Below are 20,355 nucleotides of genomic sequence, written 5' to 3' on the forward strand. Positions count from 1 at the left end.
CAACCGGTCAGTATCCTCAAGTCACTTTGTGTTTGTCTACTGAACAAGATTGATGGTTTTAAATTACTATAGCTGATACCTCAGTTATACCATTTTAGTCAGTGAGAATTAGTTTTCACATTTTTGGGGAGGGAAATGGAAAAATAAAGGTTTTGAGAGCAATGGAAAGACAGTAGCTTCTTAAAAGCATTATCTGACATTGCTTTGTATTTTTTAACATTCAGGATTCATTGGAAGAGGTTTAGTGAACAAAACAACAAGAACCTTTATTTGATCATTACCTCCTTATGTTGCATTCTAGTCACTAGCTGTTTGGCCTTTTATCTACAGCTCAGACTTTGGATGGCTTCCAGTTACATCTGCACACAAAGTTAGAAACCAGTGGTTTTAGATATCTGAGGTAAAAATGAAGGCAACTGTGTAAAACACCAAACAGAAACAGCAGCTGATGGTACATGCCACTGAAGGACTCCTAGAAATCAACTGTAACATTCATGCCCTGAGAACAGACATATTTTGTGGGGCTCTAGGAAAGCAATAATATTAGTCACCAACCTCAGAAATGGTATATTTTAATCAAGAATATGACATAGCTGATCTCGGAGTCCTGCTGTCCGTGTGAGTGGACTCCCGTACTTAAAAAAGATGCCTTTTCATCTCTGGCACCACAACGAGTCTGAATAAGGATAGGCTAACCTGGCACCTACTTGCTAGCATCCCCACAAACCCACGTGTCTCTCCTTGCTGGCCACCACCTCTAACAGAAGCTGGGAGCCTGCGGAGCTCTGCACTATTATCATGGGCATTGCAAGCGCAGGCTGCATAATCCTGCTGTATTTGCAGAGCCACAAGAGGAGCTGTGGGGAACGTGAGGATGCCCTGGAGGCTAGAGTGCTGTGGAAAGAAACAATTCAGGGTTGTTGGTGGCATTCACAGAGCAACTAGAGATGATGGAGCACCAGTTCGGGGCCTAAGAAACAACCATGGACTGGTGGAATCATATTGTCATGCAGGTTTGGGATGAAGAGCCGTGGGTGCAGAACTTTCAGATGTGCAAGGCCACATTCCTGGATCTATATGCCGAACTTGCCCTAGCCCTCCAGCACAGGGACATCAAAATCAGAGCCGCATTGAGAGAATAAAATTCTATTTTTTGGACCAAAATAATCTTTAACATGAACCAGGCAATTTGAAAAAAAAAAAGATTTAAAACTTAATACATTAAAGGAACAGAACTCATGAAGGGGAAAGAACAGTCATTTCCATTTCAGGTACATGTACACGAACTGTGGCTTTTGATGGGCTTTAAAAGGTGTCGGAGGGAAAAGGCTGAATTCACAATAATGGACAGCTGAATTCACAATAATGAGTAGGGCGGTCAGTATGGGGCAATGTGGGACAGCTGCTGGAGGACAGTAATGGTTGACATAAGTAATGCAGTGTCAACACATTCACTGCATTGACCTAAGTATATCAACCATGACTCTACACCACTCATGAAGCTGGTGTTATTAAATCTGCACAGCAAGGCACTTATGTCAGCAAGAGCCAAATTTAAGTGAAGACACATCCACAGCTAGGTTGATGTAAGCTGCCATGTGTCCACCTAACTGTGTAGTGTAGACCAGGCCTTACTCTTACAGGAATAAACTGGGAACCAGGGAGGCAGGAGAGTATAATAGTTGAAGCAGATGCTTAGGCCTTGTGGACTTTTTAAAAAAAACTATAAATGCTAATTACATTGAAATATTCATAGGACTTCTGATTTTCTGTTTTTACCAGTAAACACCAATATAGCACCCCCAATAAGATAACAAGTTTAAAAAGAAAGAAAAAAAGAAATTGGCATTTATCCAATAAATGCCAGAAAAACACAGAAAGTGCTTACTTGTATCTAAGGGCTTGTCGACAGGGAACAGTAATGAAAACCATGAGGTTATGATTTCTGAAGCACACAATGTGTTGCACATTAATTGGTCCATGTAGACCCTGCTAGTGTGCACCAAAGGTTACCTGGTGCATAAGAACGGCCATACTGGGTCAGACCAAAGGTCCACCAAGCCCAGCATCCTGTCGTCTGACAGTGGCCATTGGCAGGTGCCCCAAAGGGAATGAACAGACAGGTTATCATCAAGTGTTCCATGCCTTGTCACCCAATCCCAGCTTCTGGCAAACAGAGGCTAGGGACACCATTCCTGCCCATCTTGGCTAATAGCCATTGATCGACCTGTCTTCTATGAATCTATTTAGCTCCCTTTTGAATCCTGTTATAGTATTAGCCTTCACAACACCCTCTGGCAAGGAGTTCCAGAGGTTGGCAGTGCGTTGCTTGAAAAAATACTTTCTTATGTTTGTTTTAAACCTGCTACCTATTAATTTTATTTGGTGGCCCCTTGTTCTTGTATTATGAGAAGGAGTAAATAACACTTCCTTATTTACTTTCTCTGTACCACTCATGATTTTATAGACCTCTATCATATCCCCCCTTAGTGGCCTCTTTTTCTTTTAATGTAGTACTGTTTGAGACAGTACTACATTAAAGCACACGAGGGAACGTTATCAAAAGATTACTTATTACAGTATATACGAGTGTAATGAGCAATTTATACAATATACATTACTCATTACAATGTATATGAAGAGAAAGCCCTCAAAAGCTCCTATTAACCTCAAAAATGAAATTAATAAACACCAAAAAAACAGAAGCTCTAAATGTTCAGTATAGATGATCAAATCAAAGACACTCAAATAGATGCCAGCTAGTGTCCTGAGTTTCAGTTGATGTTTCAGATTTCTTCACAATTTACTTAGGCTGCAATGTACTTCTACTTAAATTATAAGGTGTCCAGGGTAGGGACTGTCTTTCTTTTGTGTTTGTATTGTGCCTAGCACAATGGGGCTGGGGACTTCAGGCACTACCACAATACAAATTAGTAAAAATAACAATAATCTGTTTATAATCAAGTTTCATATTCCAAACAAGGTAGCTCTTATACTCACTGCTACTTTCAAATGTAAAACATTTTGTCTTGACTACACCAACTTTTTATTTCTAGTTGCATCTCTCTGCTATCACTTTCGTTTTCACTCTTAAGATTTTTGACCAAATGATTAATACCTTAGCACAGAGGATAGAGGTTAACTAGTTATGAAAATGTGTATTTAATTTAAGAGTTGGCAAGAGAAAACAGGTATGAACAGATTTATTTTACTTTTTAAAATGTTCCAGAAACAGATTAACTTTATTTTAATATTTGTTTCATCTACCTTGAAATAAGAACTGAAAGGGCTTTGATAAATGGATTGGAAGCTTCACCAGTTTAACTGTAACAACCTCTGTCTTTTGATAAAATGTCATGTAATTTTCCACAGCAATTCTCCTCAGACAGTCACAGACAGCCCTGACATTTCTCACAGCTCTCTACTGAAGGGACTATTTTCTTCCTCAGTGGCAGCATGTTACAGTTGCAATGCTGTGATAAAAGACCCTGGGCCAGATTCTCAGCTGGTGTATATTTTTATAGCTCCATTGGTGTCAGTGGTGATATAAAGACAATTTAAACCAGCTGAAGATCTGCCCTCCCTATAGTTTTTGTGAAGTGATGTGAATAGGTCCTACACTTTAAGTTCACCTGAAAATGCAGAATTGTTCTTGTTAAAATAAATATTAACTGGAATATACTTAACCAGTTTTTTTTATAAGCAAGACTTTCAACAGCCAAAGCAGGCGCCCTGATAGAAAACTTCCTTTAAGAAGATTTCTAAGCTGTTTCAGTCCCCAGATGTGTTTCAGTATCTGAATGGTATTGTTTTTATTTAAAAGGAGCTCATTGATCTGCAGCATGCACACCACAAGCTAAACAAGCAGTTTCATGATAAAGTGGCGGAACTGATGCATGCAAACAAGAGAGTGGAACAACACCAGGCTGAGGTTAAGAAGCTGAGAAGTCGTGTGGAAGACCTAAAAAGAGGGCTAAACCAGGCAGAGGATAAGGTATTTAAACTTTTAATTTGTTAAAAGAATCTGTCACTTACAGTTTATTCACATATTCAAGGGTATACTGTAAATGCATTTATATATTCATAGATTCATAGATATTTAGGTCAGAAGGGACCATTATGATCATCTAGTCTGACCTCCTGCACAACGTAGGCCACAGAATTTCACCCACCGCTCCTGCGAAAAACCTCTCACCTATGTTGTAGAGTTATGTGTTTATTTATGGTCCTAGGACTGCAATCTTTGACATTAGACATGGAATTTGACTTCTTTAGTCCCTTTATCCATTGTCCTGCCAATATAAGATTATTTCTGAAGATTTTATATGTCTCTATAAATCTAATAACCCCCCAATTTATCTTTCTACTGAATATGCCAATTAGGATGTTATTGTTAGGATGTTATGTTGGACAAAATGTGTGTGTGTGTGTGTGTGTGTGTGTGTAATATATACATATAAAAGGAGCTCATTGACTAATTTTTCAACATTCCTATGAGTACAGATTATTTTAAATCACAACAGCACAAAATTCTGCTGCTTTTGCCCAACACCTTCTATTGGGTACAAAACCCAGTTTAATCCTTTTCATTATCAATTACCCTTAAACATCTTAGACTACTTTAGATTCAAGATCATTGCTGATGGTTAATTGTATGCTTGCTGCAAAATATCCATTTCAGGGGCTGTTAATTAGACTTGTTTCATCCTCTCCCTCCCATCCCAAAAAAACTTCAACCATCACCACATGTGCTTTCCTCCTTGCCCTGATTACCTTTCAGTTTAAAAAAAAAAATCTAACCACTTTTTCATTCTGAAAATAACTTGGCTTCAAGATTTTTTTCCCACCAGCCTGGAAAAGAGGATCCCTTACCTGAGAAAAGTGATGATTAAAATTGGTTTATGGTACCGAGGTATCTTGTACTGCTGAAGTGACATAATTTCCCTGCTCACGTTGGGTACATTGATGCTGAAATAAAAGACCCGCAGCATGGCTGCAGCTGGCCTGGGTCAGCTGACTTGGCCTCACGGAACTTGGGCTGCAGGCTATACAATTGCAATGTAGGTGTTTGGACTCGGGAGGGACCCTGGGCTGTAAGACTCTGCAAGTGGGGAGGGTCTTAGAGCCTGGGCTCCAGCCTGAGCCTGAATGCCGACACTGCAATTTTTAGACCAGCAGCCTGAGCCCTGTGAGTTTGAGTTAGCTGACCCGAGCTCTGAGATTCCCTGTTGTGGTTTTTTTATCATAGTGTAGATGTGCCCATTCTCCCTGAATGTTTTGTGATGGAGAAAAATGAATCTTCAGCCACCATTTGAAGCTCATTAAGCAGGAAAGAAAGTCTTCCTTTTGCATCCATGTGATATAGTGATACTGCCTGAAGGCCGGTTCCTCACATTTAGTAGTGGAATTTCCTATTTCTTCCATGTAGCAGCCTTTCTAGATAATCCTAGCCATATATATAGAGAGAGAGGACTGTATTTTCAGAAGTGACTAGTGAATTTGGGTGAATCAATTTTTAGATGCTCAGCTTGAGACACCTAGAAAGAATTAATTTGATGGTAATTGAAAATGAGGAAATAATACCTTTGGCATAGCAAGTGCCAGGCAAGTGTATATAAGATTCCCCAGTTCACAGCTTTGTGCACAGTGAGGATGGTGACTGGCCAGATTTTGATGCAATATTTGATAATCCAACTTTTTTTGTTAAGATATGTGGTCTATGCCCAGTTGTCTTTCAATCTTGCTGTTATTAGTCAGGATCGTAGGATAAGTACTGTGTCCATTAACAGGTGTCTGCAGAATTGGACTCTTAGTTTATTACTTTGCTTTTGCTTGTTGCAGACACCCAATACAGTAAGGCAGCTCTCATGCCCTTAAGTTAGAAGAGTTACTTTTGCATTAATGGCTGCAGCCCACCGATCCAATCTCTGTTTGATTTCAGAGCCAATTATTGACAGACTAGGAGAGGGGGAAGTGAGGAAAAACAAAGCTGGTAAAATGATGAGTCCAAGAAAATATCTTTATAAATAAAATAAATCCTGTTGGGGACTGGATGTTTAGGAATTTGGTAGTAGCACATGAAAACTTTCACTCATGATCTGTCAATACTAGGAACACAGACATCACTGCCATCTGACAGGTTAGCTGATTATTTGAAATTAATTGATATCAGCCCAGTTCCTGTTAGACAGGGTATAACAATCACACACTCCTAATTAAAGCTAATTGGTGCTCCTATTAGAAGCTACAACAGAGGGGTTAAGTAAGCAGAGAACAGTCATGACGACAAAACTGCCTAACTTTTTACTCTAAAAGTGGCCTCACAAAATGTACAGGTTGGTGGGTGCCTTATAGAAAACTTGCACCGCAGCCACCCATCTTAAACCTGTTCTTTGAAGAAATGGGAGATTTCTATTTCCTTGGTGTCAGTCCCTCACCCAGTTCACCATTGTAACGCATAGAGCCTTCTCTAGCAGTTGTACTTTATAATTGGGAGCTATAGTTAGTTTTGTTCAGGGTTATCAGCGGAACAAAGAAAATAATCCTTGCCAGCAGTATGCTGGAACTAACAATATTGCCAAGCAAGTGATACCAAGAAGCATGTTAAGGAACCACTCATACTGTGTAGGATATAGGAGCTCCCCTGTCTAGAGAGCTGCTCTTAGTGAAATACTGTTTGTGGTAATCATAAATGTAATATTTTTATTATTATTTAATATCTTCTTGTTTAAGAGGAAAAGAATATTTGCTGTATTTTTAGGGAAATTATCAGATTTCCAGTTACTTATGTTTTCTCTCCTAATGCAGCAGCTTAACAATGATTTAGCAAAACCATGAAGATTTTATTTAGTTAAGTGCTGTCTGAAGAAGATTATATTAGCATTTAGGTTCCTTCTGTTATTCCTAAAACTCAGATTTAGATTAATACACTGCTGCATTCAGCACTCAAAAGAATTGTGTTTGTGACACAATAGGCAAAATGTCTTTAACCAACCTCAAAAACAGTTTGTTGTTTCCTGTGCTCCATTGGCAGGAAATTATCAGTGTATTCAGGGTGAAATGTTCAACACAATTATTTCTATTCTTGAGCCCACATGAAAATGGAAAGTTCTCATTCTCTCTGACTCTGCTGGGTTTTTGTATATTTTATGATCTACATTATTTTTTGCTCATGCACTTAGTTCATTTATAGCAGAAGCATATTGTAACAGATTTTGAAAGGATATCTGAAAACGTACTAGACATTGCATTTAAGACTCCAAAAACCTAATTTATATATATTAATGCAGCAACTTGAGCTGCTGCCAGATTTACTCGTTATTTTATGTTGTACTTAGGACAAGTTGTTAAACCAATATGGGCCTTCAGAAAAAAAAAAAGATAATGTCTTTACAGAGCTGATTATAAACTCTTTACTGGTTTGCCTAACGGTATCTGAGTGATTACTCTAGCTTGTAGCAGCGACAGTACTATATTGTGCTGAGGAGTATTCTGTGACAAGCCCACTAGAATGATCGGAAGCAAGTACAAGTTTTTTTGTTTGTTTTTTTTTTGGCAGAAGTGTCTATGGAGGGAATATTATTATCATTCTTCCCACTATTTCCTCTCATTCTTTTCAATAAGTGGTTAGGGTACAATAATACAGCACGTGAATGCACTGGGCTGTCTATAAAAGTAGTTGAGCAGTCTAAGCCTGCCAGATTTAAAAGTTTTGTCACTTGTGCCAATAAAGAGCAGGCACCATCCTGGTCCCATGTCACACACATCTTTCTATATAACACGTTGATCATGTACTGAAAAAGGCTAAGGAAATCTAACAAAGCATACCATGCAGAAGAACAGCGAAATGCAGTAGCACCAAAGGTCTCTCTAGCACATACTAATCCTTTCAAAAAGGAAACATTGCCAATGTAGCCTCTCAATCTCAGAACAATCTGTTCTTCTTTCCCACCTCCAGGGATTTAGAAAATTTTGTAGGTGCAATAAAGGTTCCAAGAGATCCTTCCCTGCTGCATGGCCAAATTATTTGACTGTAATCAGTAGGGTGAAGTCAAAACTGAAGATGTTCAAACTTTCAGAAACAAACAAGAAGGTTTCAGGCACCACTACAAATTACATTTGATTTGTAGCAAATAATTGTATAGGACGGAAATAGGGATATCGGGTATGTCTAAACTGCAGTTAGACACCTGTAGCTGGCCCATGCCAACTGACTTGGGCTCAAGCTAAGGGGCTGTTTAACTGTGGTATAGACATTTGGGCTCAGGCTGGAGTGTCCCAGAGCTTGGGCTGCACCCTGAGCCCAAACGTCTACACTGCAATTAAACAGCCCCTTAGCTGGAGCCCTGCAACCCTGAGTCAACTGGCACAGGCCAGTGTGGGTGTCTAATTGCAGTGTAGACATAACGTAAATGTAGAAAACAATGGGTATCACCTGAATCAGGCCAGAAAGTGGAGCCAGAAGGTTTCAGTTCCCCTCGCCTATTACAGACCTAATTTTCCAGACAGAACTGAGTTTGCACCAGATGCAACGATGAAACAAGACCATGTCATCTATAAAACACAAGTTTTTATTATTCGTAACATGGGAGAAAAACATGCAGAATTGTGGCAGAAATAAGAACTATTAATTTTCTTAATATAATTAGAAGCAGTAATGCAAGAAGATACTTTTCTTCCATACCTTAAAATGTACTTGCAGATTAAATGCATACTTGTGTGTGACCAGGACACGGAAGATTGAAATAAATTACATCCAAATCTCAATTCAAGTCCTAAAACTGGTCAACAGAAGGAGACATCTGCTAAGAAGAAGGAAGGTCCTTTTGTCTTGCTTTCCCTGTTGATTTCCATCTAGAACAGACTGAATATTAATGAAATTTTTTAACACATGTCTGTCTTTTCTGGAATAAATCATTTAACAAATATATTTTTAGAATTATTTATCCAGCTCTACATATACTCAGATATTCTTCCCCTTACTGCAAGGTATGAAAAATGCGCATGTTTGCCTATGCTTAAGCAAAGGAAGTGATGAGTTACATTCAATAAAAGGGAGGGAAACATACGAGGATGTTGTGTTTATATTGTGAGCTCATAATTTAGGGCCTGAGACTGCTAAAACAATGGAAATTGAAGGCTTTCAGTACCTTGTATGTTTGGGCCTCTCAGCTATGAACTTCCTTGGGCAGGGACCATGCCTTCTTCAGTATCACATACAGCTCCAAGCACACGGTCTGACCTTAGCAAAGAGCTAATACAAATTGATCAGCATATGTATCCCTAGCTTTATACCGTCAGCATAACAAACGGTCAGTATTTCCCCCTAAATAAATATAATTGCTATTCTTGGAATAAAAACTAATCTGTCTTTTATTCCTCTGGGAATAATGCCACATATCACTTTAACACCTTTTAGAGGTACCACTTCCCAGAGCAAATAACAAAATCATGACAGAAGGTGATGTGGGGGGAGGAAGGAAGAGATTTGTAATCTTTGCCAATGACCAAATTCGAGGGCAGTAAACAAGCATTCCAATTTTCTATCATACATTTTTTAAAATATTTTGCATGTGTGTGTGTAATACATGAGTGAGTTTTAAGGTTAAGCATTTTTAGAACACAGGTGGTGTCCTAGTGGGACAATTTTTTCACTGATTAGTTACTTTAGCATTCCAAATAGTAGCTTAGTTGTTTGTGTGTGGTTCTTGTTTCTTTATTGTTTTTTTGTTGTGGTTGGATGGCTCTCTTTAATCTAAAGTCTTCATCTAAGAGCCTCTAAAATGCAGGAAATTATGCCTGGTTTTACCAATTTTTCCATGAAAAGTGTGTCACCTCCCTTCCCTCAAATTAAATTTGCCTTGCTTACCCACTTCTGTCCATTGAGCAATTAGCCTCCTAAAGGGGGGAATATAAACAATGGCTAGGATTTAAGATGAAAACACCAAGAAAGGATGGTCCTGGGAAGTACAGTAATACTGAGAGTGATTAAATAAATTAACCAAATTAAATAAATTTTTGGATAAATGTCATAAAACATTTCTTAATGGTAAGATATTTCAGACTATGCAGGACAGCATTGCCTAGTGGATAAAGCATTAGACTAGGTCTCAGAAACCTGGGTTCTACTCCCTGGTGGCCTCCTCCGTGACTTTGGACAAGTCATTTCACTGCTCTGTGCCTCTGTTTCCCCACCTGTAAAATGGGGATAATGATACATCAGCACCTTGTGGTTTTCTGATTTGACGTGCTATACAAGAGCTAGGTGTTTTTAAAAAATAATGATAGGGAATAGTTTAAGGGAACAGGTGGAAGATCAATTTTAAAACAATTAAACATAGTTCCATACACTGTGTTTGATTAGTCTCCATTGACAGGGACACGGACTTAATAACAGGCAGATAGCATTGGGTTAAGCCATGAGGGGCCCTAAAAGTGATCACAGGTAGGTTGTGTTTGATGCACTGGAGAAGGGGGAGTTGGATGCATGGTCTTGACTGATGTGGGAATTAAACTGGTGTATCTGAAGTGAACCAGTGGCGTGCATCTTTCAATGGACTTTGGCGCAGGTGTTTAAGTTTCACCCAGTATTTTTTTTAGCACTGTGAGTCAATCACAAGTATGTTGTTTTTCAGATGTGATATGATGAATGTTGTTCTTGTCTGGCAGGCAGTATCCTCAGCCACTTATTGTGGCAACTTGAGTTTCTTAGGATTTAGAAAAATGGAAGCATTTCTCCAGGAGTCAGCTATTTAAAGATAATGTTGAGATTGTTTTGATGGCGAAAGTACATTAATCTTTCTTTGGAAGAGGCACAAAACCAAAGTCCTGACCACTGTCATTAAGTCTCCTTGAACTAGGGATTTAACCAACTTGAGCCAAATTCTGACATTGATTTTAGTGGGATTATATAGATATAACGAAAGGCAGAATTTGGCCTGTGGTATCCTGGCCTAATTCCAAACTGGGTATTTACATTCTGCCTAACTAATTCCTGCTGCAGTTTCAGGTCAGTCTTCACTATTCTTCCTTTCCTCCCGTGCTATTCATTTTCCATTGAGGAGGTGACTGTATTTCCATGGTGCGTCAACATGAAGTGATCTCTCTCTATAGTTTCAATAGCTTTGTTTATGACTTGTATTCCAGTAGTACCCAAAATATGCTATATAACGAAACACTATCTGACTCTCACACACAGTCCTTGTCTTGAAGATCTGACAGACTGATCAGTTAGTTACATTTATAAATTATTTTGGGATTCTTTATAATGGAAGACACTATTATAGTAGTATAGTAATAGCTAGGCACCTGCAGACATGGAAGCCACCACATCAAGGTGTGACCATGCCTCAGTGGGTCACAGCTGAGAATACCAGGTTCAGGACAAACCCCTGGGCAGACTCACCCCCAAAGTGGTAATTATTCTAGCATAAGATATACCAAGCCAGTAACAAAAGTAAACTTCTGTCTTACCTCACTGGTTAACAAGAAGTCAAAGTCTCCTTAGGCGTTCCAGCCCTTGCTTCACCACCCAGACACTGGACTCTATGATGAGTGGTTACTGAAAACCAATTTCATCACAGAAGGGGTCCTCTAATCTCAAGAGATGAGCCACATAGCAAGGTCAGTATATAACTCAGATCATGCCCAATAATCACATTTTGCCAATTTTTTTAATATCTAAAGATCTATTTGTAAGAGAAAGGAGATAAACTGGTAAAAGAAATCGGATACATACAATCATTGCAGAGTTCTTGGATCATGTTTGTAGCAGTGATATTACAGACTGCTGGCTTGTAAAGTATCTGGTAATTTCCAAAAGATTAGAAGGTCCTCAGTCCATAGTCAGTATGGTCCTTTCAGTGTAAGTCTAGAGATCAGAGCAGGAAAGAGTAAAAAAGGAGATGCATCCAGGGTCTTTTATATGTTCTCCAATGTAGAGGGAATTTCACTGTCCCAAAAAAAGATCTCAGCCTTAGTTTGTGAAAAATGGCAGGACATGATGGAGTCCAGGAGCACATGAGCAAGTCACAGGCATTTACATGGCTTGATGACTCATAGGAGCAGCCATTACCCATAATCTGGCTATGGTATCCATGGGAAGGCTCACAAGGCGGGGAGGAGCTTCTTCTATAGCCTATTGTGAGAGTTAAGTGTTCTTTAATGTGCCATCAACTTGAATGGTCCATTCATAATGTGCTGGATGTAAACTACCTTGTGGCTGTTACCCCAGGAGCAAACACATTTGAAATACTGGTATATAGTCAATATTCATAACTTTAGACCCAAAGATGATATATGCATACAAACAGGATAATTATATTTGATAGATTGTAACTTTTGTATTGATACCTTACATGACATACTTTATATAAGATGTGTTGCAGCAGTTGTCTAACAGTGGCAATATTAATGATATAAGTGGTCATCATACAGAATCACTCAAGGGTCAAACTTTATGGGACAATTTGACAAATCATGGTAGCATCAAATAATGTTTTTTTTAGATCTAGTGTTTATGGTTGTTTACTGATTTTAAAAAAAGAGCATATTCTAAAGGGCATTACCATTAAATTGCTTCCCTCCTTTCTTAAGTATGGTCATGAAGAACAGATACAAAATAAGAAAACATTACCAAAATATATACCATAAAATGTGGAGAACTATGTCCTCAAAAATACAGAGATTATGAAAGCAAGAGATGAACATCTATATAACTGAAAGAAAAGTGCATGCACACAGAAAGTACTGCAAAATAATTCATTAAACAAATAATTACTAATCAAACTAAAACTACTGCTGGATATAGTGATAGCTTGTCATGAAGATTTATATTATCCTAGAAATACCCTTTTCAAATTCTTTGAAGAATGACAAGTTCTGCTTCTCTAATCTTTCTTTTAATTTCAAGAAAGGGGAGTTTCATTTAAGACTCCGGGGATGATCCTCAACTGGTATAAATTAGCATGGGCTCATTGAAATCAGTGAAGCTTTGACAATTTACACTTCCTCAGGTTCTGCCTCTCTAACTCTTAGACTGTTCAGGATGCCTTGGCTTTTTCCCTGTTCTTAAATTCATTTCTTTCTTAGACTTGTGTCATCCTGGCCCTGTGAAAGAGTATGGGTAGTCTAAGCTTGACTCATCACTCTGTGTACTTTGCAAACATCCCCACATGCCCAAATTGAGGAGATAATTGGTTAAGGATTGGATGTTTAAACAATTAACAAGGTGATTCATCTCACAGCTGGAAGAAATTAAAAGAGAGCTAGGAAGGCTTGGAGTTCAGGGATATGATAGTTGCTCAGGTGGTTTTGGGGGGACAAGGTAAAAAGTCTTATGCTGTGGGAAACTAGCACTTATAGCATGTTGTAAATAAGACATGTAGTGTTGAACTGGCTATCGGAGTGTGTAAGGACTGTTTGCTAAAGGAGTGCAAGGGGAGAGAGCCCCACCCTCTTATAGGCCAGTATAAACGTGTGCAATTCTACAGACATCTTCCTGAAAATATAGGATCCAGCTCTCCTTTTCTTTGCAGCTGCAGAATAGATTTATTAAGGAATTAAGACATATGCTCCATACATAAATAAAGTAGAAGTGAGCTTTCACCCATTTATCTGTAACTGCTGAGAAATTCATTCTATAACTTCAGGGATTTCAGAGGTCATGAATAGGAAAGATAGTGTGTGTATCTGCCCTGCTCTTAATTACTCTGTTTTTTACTGAGCTTTATTCTCTTGACTCCTTTAGTGTGACTGAGCCATCTGGATGTGATATGGTTTATTATTTCTTAGGGACTATGCTAACAAGGCTCATTTTTTGTGGCTTTTGTGACTGTAAACTTATTGTTATGGTAGGTAGCGAGATTCTCCACAGGTGTGACATTTCTGTTCCAAAGTGAATGCAAATTTATGGGAAATAATACAGAGAACCTGCAGACACAATGTGTTGTTTGCAGTGCTTAATTTGTAATGAATGGTGCTGGGGCTCAAGCAATTATTTTACATTCATAACTGATGCAGCAAGCCTAGAGGTGCTGGATCTATGAACTGCCAAGCTTACAAGTGCCAAGGCTCAGCCCTGGCAAGCCCGGGCAAAAATTAAGCACTGGCTGTTTGATACATTCAGCATACAATGCCTTATGCACATATTCATAACTTTTACTAAAAGTCTTATTAACTCAAACCACCAGAAACTCTTCATCTGGAGGGAACTTTTGCTTTCCCTCGCCCAAATGCACCCACACACCTTGCATGCAAATTTGGAGAGCAGGATAAATCTGAGGAGGAACTGTTAGGCAGATTTGTGGAGAGGTGATGAAGGAAGTAAGTGGTGGGAAGGAAAAGGAAGTTGGGTCTATCTTTTAACTTAAGACTTGGATGCTTTGTGTCGACATTCAGGTCCTGTGGCACTTTTGTAAAAATGGGAATTTGTCCTCAAGATTTTCCCTTCTTTTCCCCATATTGTTGTGCAGCATAGCTGTGCTAGTCTTCATCCCAGAGATGGTGATGTGCCAGTTGTGCATACCTTTTGAAATCCTTTGGGATGAAGAGCCATTTTATGAAGGGAAGATATTCTAAAGCATCCATCCTGTGTTCTTCTTTACCTCTCAGGTGTATTTACAGTCCAGTAAGTTTCACAGCTGCACACTTAAGCCCTGAACACTGCTGTGGAGAACACTTTAAATGTTGGGGAGGCTATCCTTACTTAAATCTCAATGTCATACAGGCTATTTTTTCTTTTTCTCCTTTTCTTTTCTCTATATTTTTGTTGGGGGTAACTGAAGATTGCTCCGTAATGCCTCCTTTACTCTTACTCATTTGTAAGTTATATGGTCATTGTCAGCTCATGAAAATAAATACTATTCATTCCTCTTAATTATCGTTATTATTATATTATATATAATATTATTATATATATATATATAATATTATTATATTATTACCAAATGTTCTTTTTCAGTCCCTTGTAGAAAATAGGTTTCTTCCTGATGTTACTAAGTATGCGTGTCATCGTAGGCCACATTTATTATTTCTATCAAGCCTTGATGACAGACTATATTACTGATGACCATACTTTCCTCATGAAAATAATGACTCACAGACTAACTCTGTGAGACAAACATTAATAGCTTTCTCTTGCCTGTTAATGGTTATGACCATTATATAGTCAGCTACCACCTTTTTTTTTCATTTTACACTCCCGTTAGCTATGGACCAATACACACCCAGTCAAAACATGAAAACAAGACTCTTCATAAGTAGAACACATTAGAGATCATTGGCAACAAATACAGTGGCTCACAGAAGATGCAATTTATTCTATAGGCCCTTCCCTCCCACTTCCTTCCACAACTAAGAAGAATAATTTAAAACATCAAAAGGGGAAAAGTGATGGTCATTCTCATCATTCCAAAATGGCTCAGAAGGCAATATTTAGTAGAACTCTTGGATTGGCAGTCCGACAGGATCTTCCATTTCCCAGCCTACTTCCACATCCCAACCAAGGTTGTTTGAACCTGACAGCTTGGCTGCTGAACAACCAGTCTTAACCAAGATGTGATATTGCTCAAAAATAATATATACTTTCCAAGTCTCCAGTAGTCCTTTCAGCCTATGCACAAAGGACTGGTTACTTGGCTGCTTTGTGTCACTTCCTAAGCACAACATAACCTTATGCTTATGTAATTGGGCAGTTAGGGATTCCCCAATGTTTGCAGGAAGAGAGGCAGAGCCCAAATATCTCTGGCTGGTGGGATAGATTAACAGATTCATAGAATCATAGAATAACAGAGTTGGAAGGGCCCTCTGGAGGCCATCTAGTCCAACCCCCTGCCCAGAGCAGGACCAATCCCAACTAAATCATCCCAGCCAGGGCTTTGTCAAGCCTGACCTTAAAAACTTCCAAGGAAGGGGATTCCACCACCTCCGTAGGTAATGCATTCCAGTGTTTCACCACTCTCCTAGTGAAAAAGTTTTTCCTAATATCCAACCTAAATCTCCCCCACTGCAACTTGAGACCATTACTCCTTGTCCTGTCATCTGCTATCACTGAGAATAGTCTAGATCCATCCTCTTTGGACCAACCTTTCAGGTAGTTAAAAGCAGCTATCAAATCCCCCCTCATTCTTCTCTTCCGTAGACTAAACAATCCCAGTTCCCTCAGCCTCTCCTCATAAGTCATGTGTTCCAGACCCCTAATCATTTTTGTTGCCCTTCGCTGGACTCTCTCCAATTTCTCCACATCCTTCTTGTAGTGTGGGGCCCAAAACTGGACACAGTACTCCAGATGAGGCTTCACCAATGTCGAATAGAGGGGAATGATCATGTCCCTCGATCTGCTGGCAATGCCCCTATTTATACACCCCAAAATGCCATTGGCCTTCTTGGCAACAAGGGCACACTGTTGACTCATATCCAGCTTCTCGTCCACTGTCACCCCAGGTCCTTGTCTGCAGAACTGCTGCCTAGCCATTCGGTCCCTAGTCTGTAGCGGTGCATGGGATTCTTCCGTCCTAAGTGCAGGACTCTGCACTTATCCTTTTTGAACCTCATCAGATTTCTTTTGGCCCAATCCTCCAATTTGTCTAGGTTCCTCTGTATCCTATCCCTTCCCTCCAGTGTATCTACCACTCCTCCCCGTTTAGTGTCATCCGCAAACTTGCTGAGGGTGCAATCCACACCATCCTCCAGATCATTAATGAAGATATTGAAGAAAACTGGCCCCAGGACCGACCCTTGGGGCACTCCGCTAGATACCGGCTGCCAACTAGACATGGAGCCATTGATCACTACCCATTAAGCCCGACAATCTAGCCAACTTTCTACCCACCTTGTAGTGCATCCATCCAGCCTATACTTCTTTAACTTGCTGACAAGAATACTGTGGGAGACCGTGTCAAAAGCTTTGCTAATGTCGAGGAATAACACGTCCACTGCTTTCCCTTCATCCACAGAATCAGTTATCTCATCATAGAAGGCAATTAGATTAGTCAGGCATGACTTGCCCTTGGTGAATCCATGCTGACTGTTCCTGATCACTTTCCTCTCCTCTAAGTGCTTCAGAATTGATTCCTTGAGGACATGCTCCATGATTTTTCCGGGGACTGAGGTGAGGCTGACCAGCCTGTAGTTCCCAGGATCCTCCTTCTTCCCTTTTTTAAAGATTGGCACTACATTAGCCTTTTTCCAGTCATCCGGGACTTCCCCTGATTGCCATGAGTTTTCAAAGATAATGGCCAATGGCAATTCCAAGGGCAGAAGAGACCATTGTGATCATTTCGCCAACATAGTTCCTAAAGCATATCTTTTAGGGGGGAAAAAGGCAATCTTGATTTTAAAATTGTTGGTAAAGGAGAATCCACCACTACCCTTGATAAGTTTTTTTCCAATGGTTAATTACCCTCAGTGTTAAAAATTTACACCTTATTTCCAGTCTGAATTTGTCTATCTTCAACTTCAAACTTTAGGGTGCTATACCTGTGTCTGCTAGATTGAAGAGCCCATTGTCATATACTTGTTCCCCATATGAGTGCTTACATACTCTAATCCAGTTCTTACTTAACCTTCTCTTTGTTAAGCTAAACAGAGCTCTTTGAGTCTAGCAGTATAAGGCATTTTTCCCAATCTTTTAATCATTCTCATCGCTTTTCCAGGAACCATCTCCAATTTATCAATATCCTTCTTGAATTGGAACACCAGAACTAGACACAGTATTCCTGCAAAAACCAGTGCCAAATAAGGAGGTAAAATAACCTTTCTACTCTTACAAAGACAAGAGCTGCCATACTGAGTAGACCACGGTCCATTTTGTCCAGTATGCTGACTCTGACAATGACCCATGTTTCAGGGGAAGGGTACAGAACAAGGCAATTATGGAGTGATCCACCTGTCTTCAACTCCTGGCTTCGAGCAATCAGAGATTTAGGGTCTCCCTGAGCTTGGTAGCTCAATGCAAGTTGCCATTAATGGACGTATACTCCATGAACGTATACAGATTTTTTAACCCAGATATACATTTGGCCATCACAACATCCCATGGTAATGAGTTCCACATATTAGTTGTGTGCAAAAAGTACTTCCTCTTGTTTGTATTAAACCTGCTGCTTATTAACTTCATCGGGTGAACCGTGGCTTATGTATTATGGGAAAGGGTAAATAACACTTCTCTATTCCCCTTTTTCCACACCATTCATGATTTTATAGACCTGTATCATAGCCGCCATTACTTGGTTTTTGTTTTGTTTTTTCCCCCATGCTGAATAGCCCTAATCCTTGTAGTCTCTCCTCATATGGAAGTCATTCCATACACTTGCACATCTTTGTTGACCGTCTCTGAAACTTTTCCAGTTCCACTATATTCTTTTTGAGATGGGGTGACCAGAACTGGGTACATTGTTCAAGGTGAGGGCACATTATGTATTTATACAGTGGCATTAAATTACTTTGTCAGATTTTTTTCTCTTGCCTAATAGTGCCTAACATACTGCTAGCCTTTTTGACAGTTGCTGTACATTGTAGAAGTTTTCAGAGAAATATCCATGGTGACTCCAAGATCTTTCTGGAGTGGTAACAGATAATTTAGAACTCACCATTATATATGAATAGTTGGGATTATTTTTCCAATGTGCATTACTTTGTGCTTTTCAACATTGAATTTCCCGTGCCATCTTGTCACCCAGTCACGCAGTTTTGCAAGATCCTCTGTAATTCCTTGCAATCTTCTTTGGATTTAACTATCTTGAATAAATTTGTATCATCTGCAAATTTTGCCATTTCCCTTTTTCAGATAAATAATAAACAGCACAGGTCCAAGTACACATCCTTGAGGGGACCTTGCTGTTCACCTCTCTCCCTTGTGAAAACTGACCACTCATTCTTATCCTTTGTTTCCTATTTTCCGATCAATTACTGATCCATGAGAGGACCTTCCTTCTTATCCCATGGCTACTTAGTTTTCTTTACTTTAAATTAGGCTCATTAGCCTGTAATTGCCAGGATCTCCTCTGGAATCTTCTGTTTGTTTATGCATCTAACTACTGCAATTTACTCATTGCTCAGGCTGTGGCCTAGAGGGGCAGTCATGTTCAGCTCACTATCCACCATGACCCCAAATCTTTTTTAGAGTCACTATTTCCCAGGATAAAGTCCCCCATGCTATAAGCATGACCTGCATTATTTATTCCTAGACATATACATTTACATTTAGCTGTATTAAAACACACATTGTTTGCTAATGCCCAGCTTGTGTAGAGATCCAGGTCTGTCTGTACCAGAGACCTGTCTTCATTATTTATCATGCCTTCTATCTTTATGTGTCTGCAGACTTTATCAGTGATTTTGTTTTCTTCTAGATCATTAATAAAAATGTTAAACAACATAGAAACAAGAACTGATCTCTGCGGGATCCCACTAGAAATACACCTGCTCAGTGATGATTCCATATTTACAATTAGAATTTAAGGCCAGTCAGTTAGCCAGTTTTTAACCCATTGTGTGCCTTGTTAATTTTATATCATTCTAGTTTTTTTTTCATTAAAATGTCATGCGATACCAAGTAAAATGCCTTACAAAAGTCTAAGTATATTATACCATTACTATTACTTTTATCAAGCAAACTCATAAAAAAAATCAAGTTAGTTTGAGAGGATCTACTTTCCATAAAGCCATTTTGATTGGTGTTAGTTATTTTACCCTCCTTTAATTTTTATTAATTGAATGCTGTATCAACCGTTCCATTATCATACTTGGGATTGATGTCAGACTGAGAGGCTACAACTACCTAGGTTATCCAATTTACCCCTTTTAAATATTGACACAGCATTAGCTTTCTCCCAGTCTTCTGCAACTTCCCCAGAGTTCCATGGATTACTGAAAATCAACATTAAAGATCCAATGAACCTGCCTGCCAGCTCTTTTAAAACTCTTGAATGCAAGTTATCCAGACCTGCTGATTTTAAAAGTCTTCCTTTAGTAGCATCCTCCTGAGATACTATTGGAATGGAAAGAGTGTCATAATTATCATCAAATGACAACATCATCTGTTTTTTCTCCAAATACAGAACAGAATACTTATTGATCAATCCCAACTTTTCTACATTGTTGTTAATTCTACCATGACCCTCTAGTAACAATAACAATTAACAATACCACTGTTAGGATTATTTTTGTCTTAAAATACTCCTTCTTATTGTCCATAGATTTCTCTTTGTGTTCCTTTGCTTCCCTTATTGATTTTCTACAGTTCCTAGCTTCTGGTTTATATTCATTACTATCAACCTCCCCTTTTTTTCGTTATATATTGTTTTTTTACAGATGCCTTTATTTTCCCTCTAAGACAGATTAGAAAGGAAATAATCA

General features: G+C 39.0%; 1 protein-coding gene across 1 annotated transcript in view; it reads left to right on the plus strand.

Moving 5' to 3' along the window:
- Window positions 1-20,355, plus strand: part of CCDC102B (coiled-coil domain containing 102B) — a 341,519-nt gene that overhangs the window by 237,018 nt on the left and 84,146 nt on the right. Inside the window, exon 7 of the mRNA XM_007066708.4 lies at window positions 3,824-3,994. Coding sequence (XP_007066770.2) covers window positions 3,824-3,994 — 171 coding nt within the window. The remainder of the gene's footprint in view (window positions 1-3,823; window positions 3,995-20,355) is intronic.

The sequence above is a fragment of the Chelonia mydas genome, chromosome 2, assembly GCF_015237465.2.
Source record: "Chelonia mydas isolate rCheMyd1 chromosome 2, rCheMyd1.pri.v2, whole genome shotgun sequence".
Taxonomy (NCBI): domain Eukaryota; kingdom Metazoa; phylum Chordata; order Testudines; family Cheloniidae; genus Chelonia; species Chelonia mydas.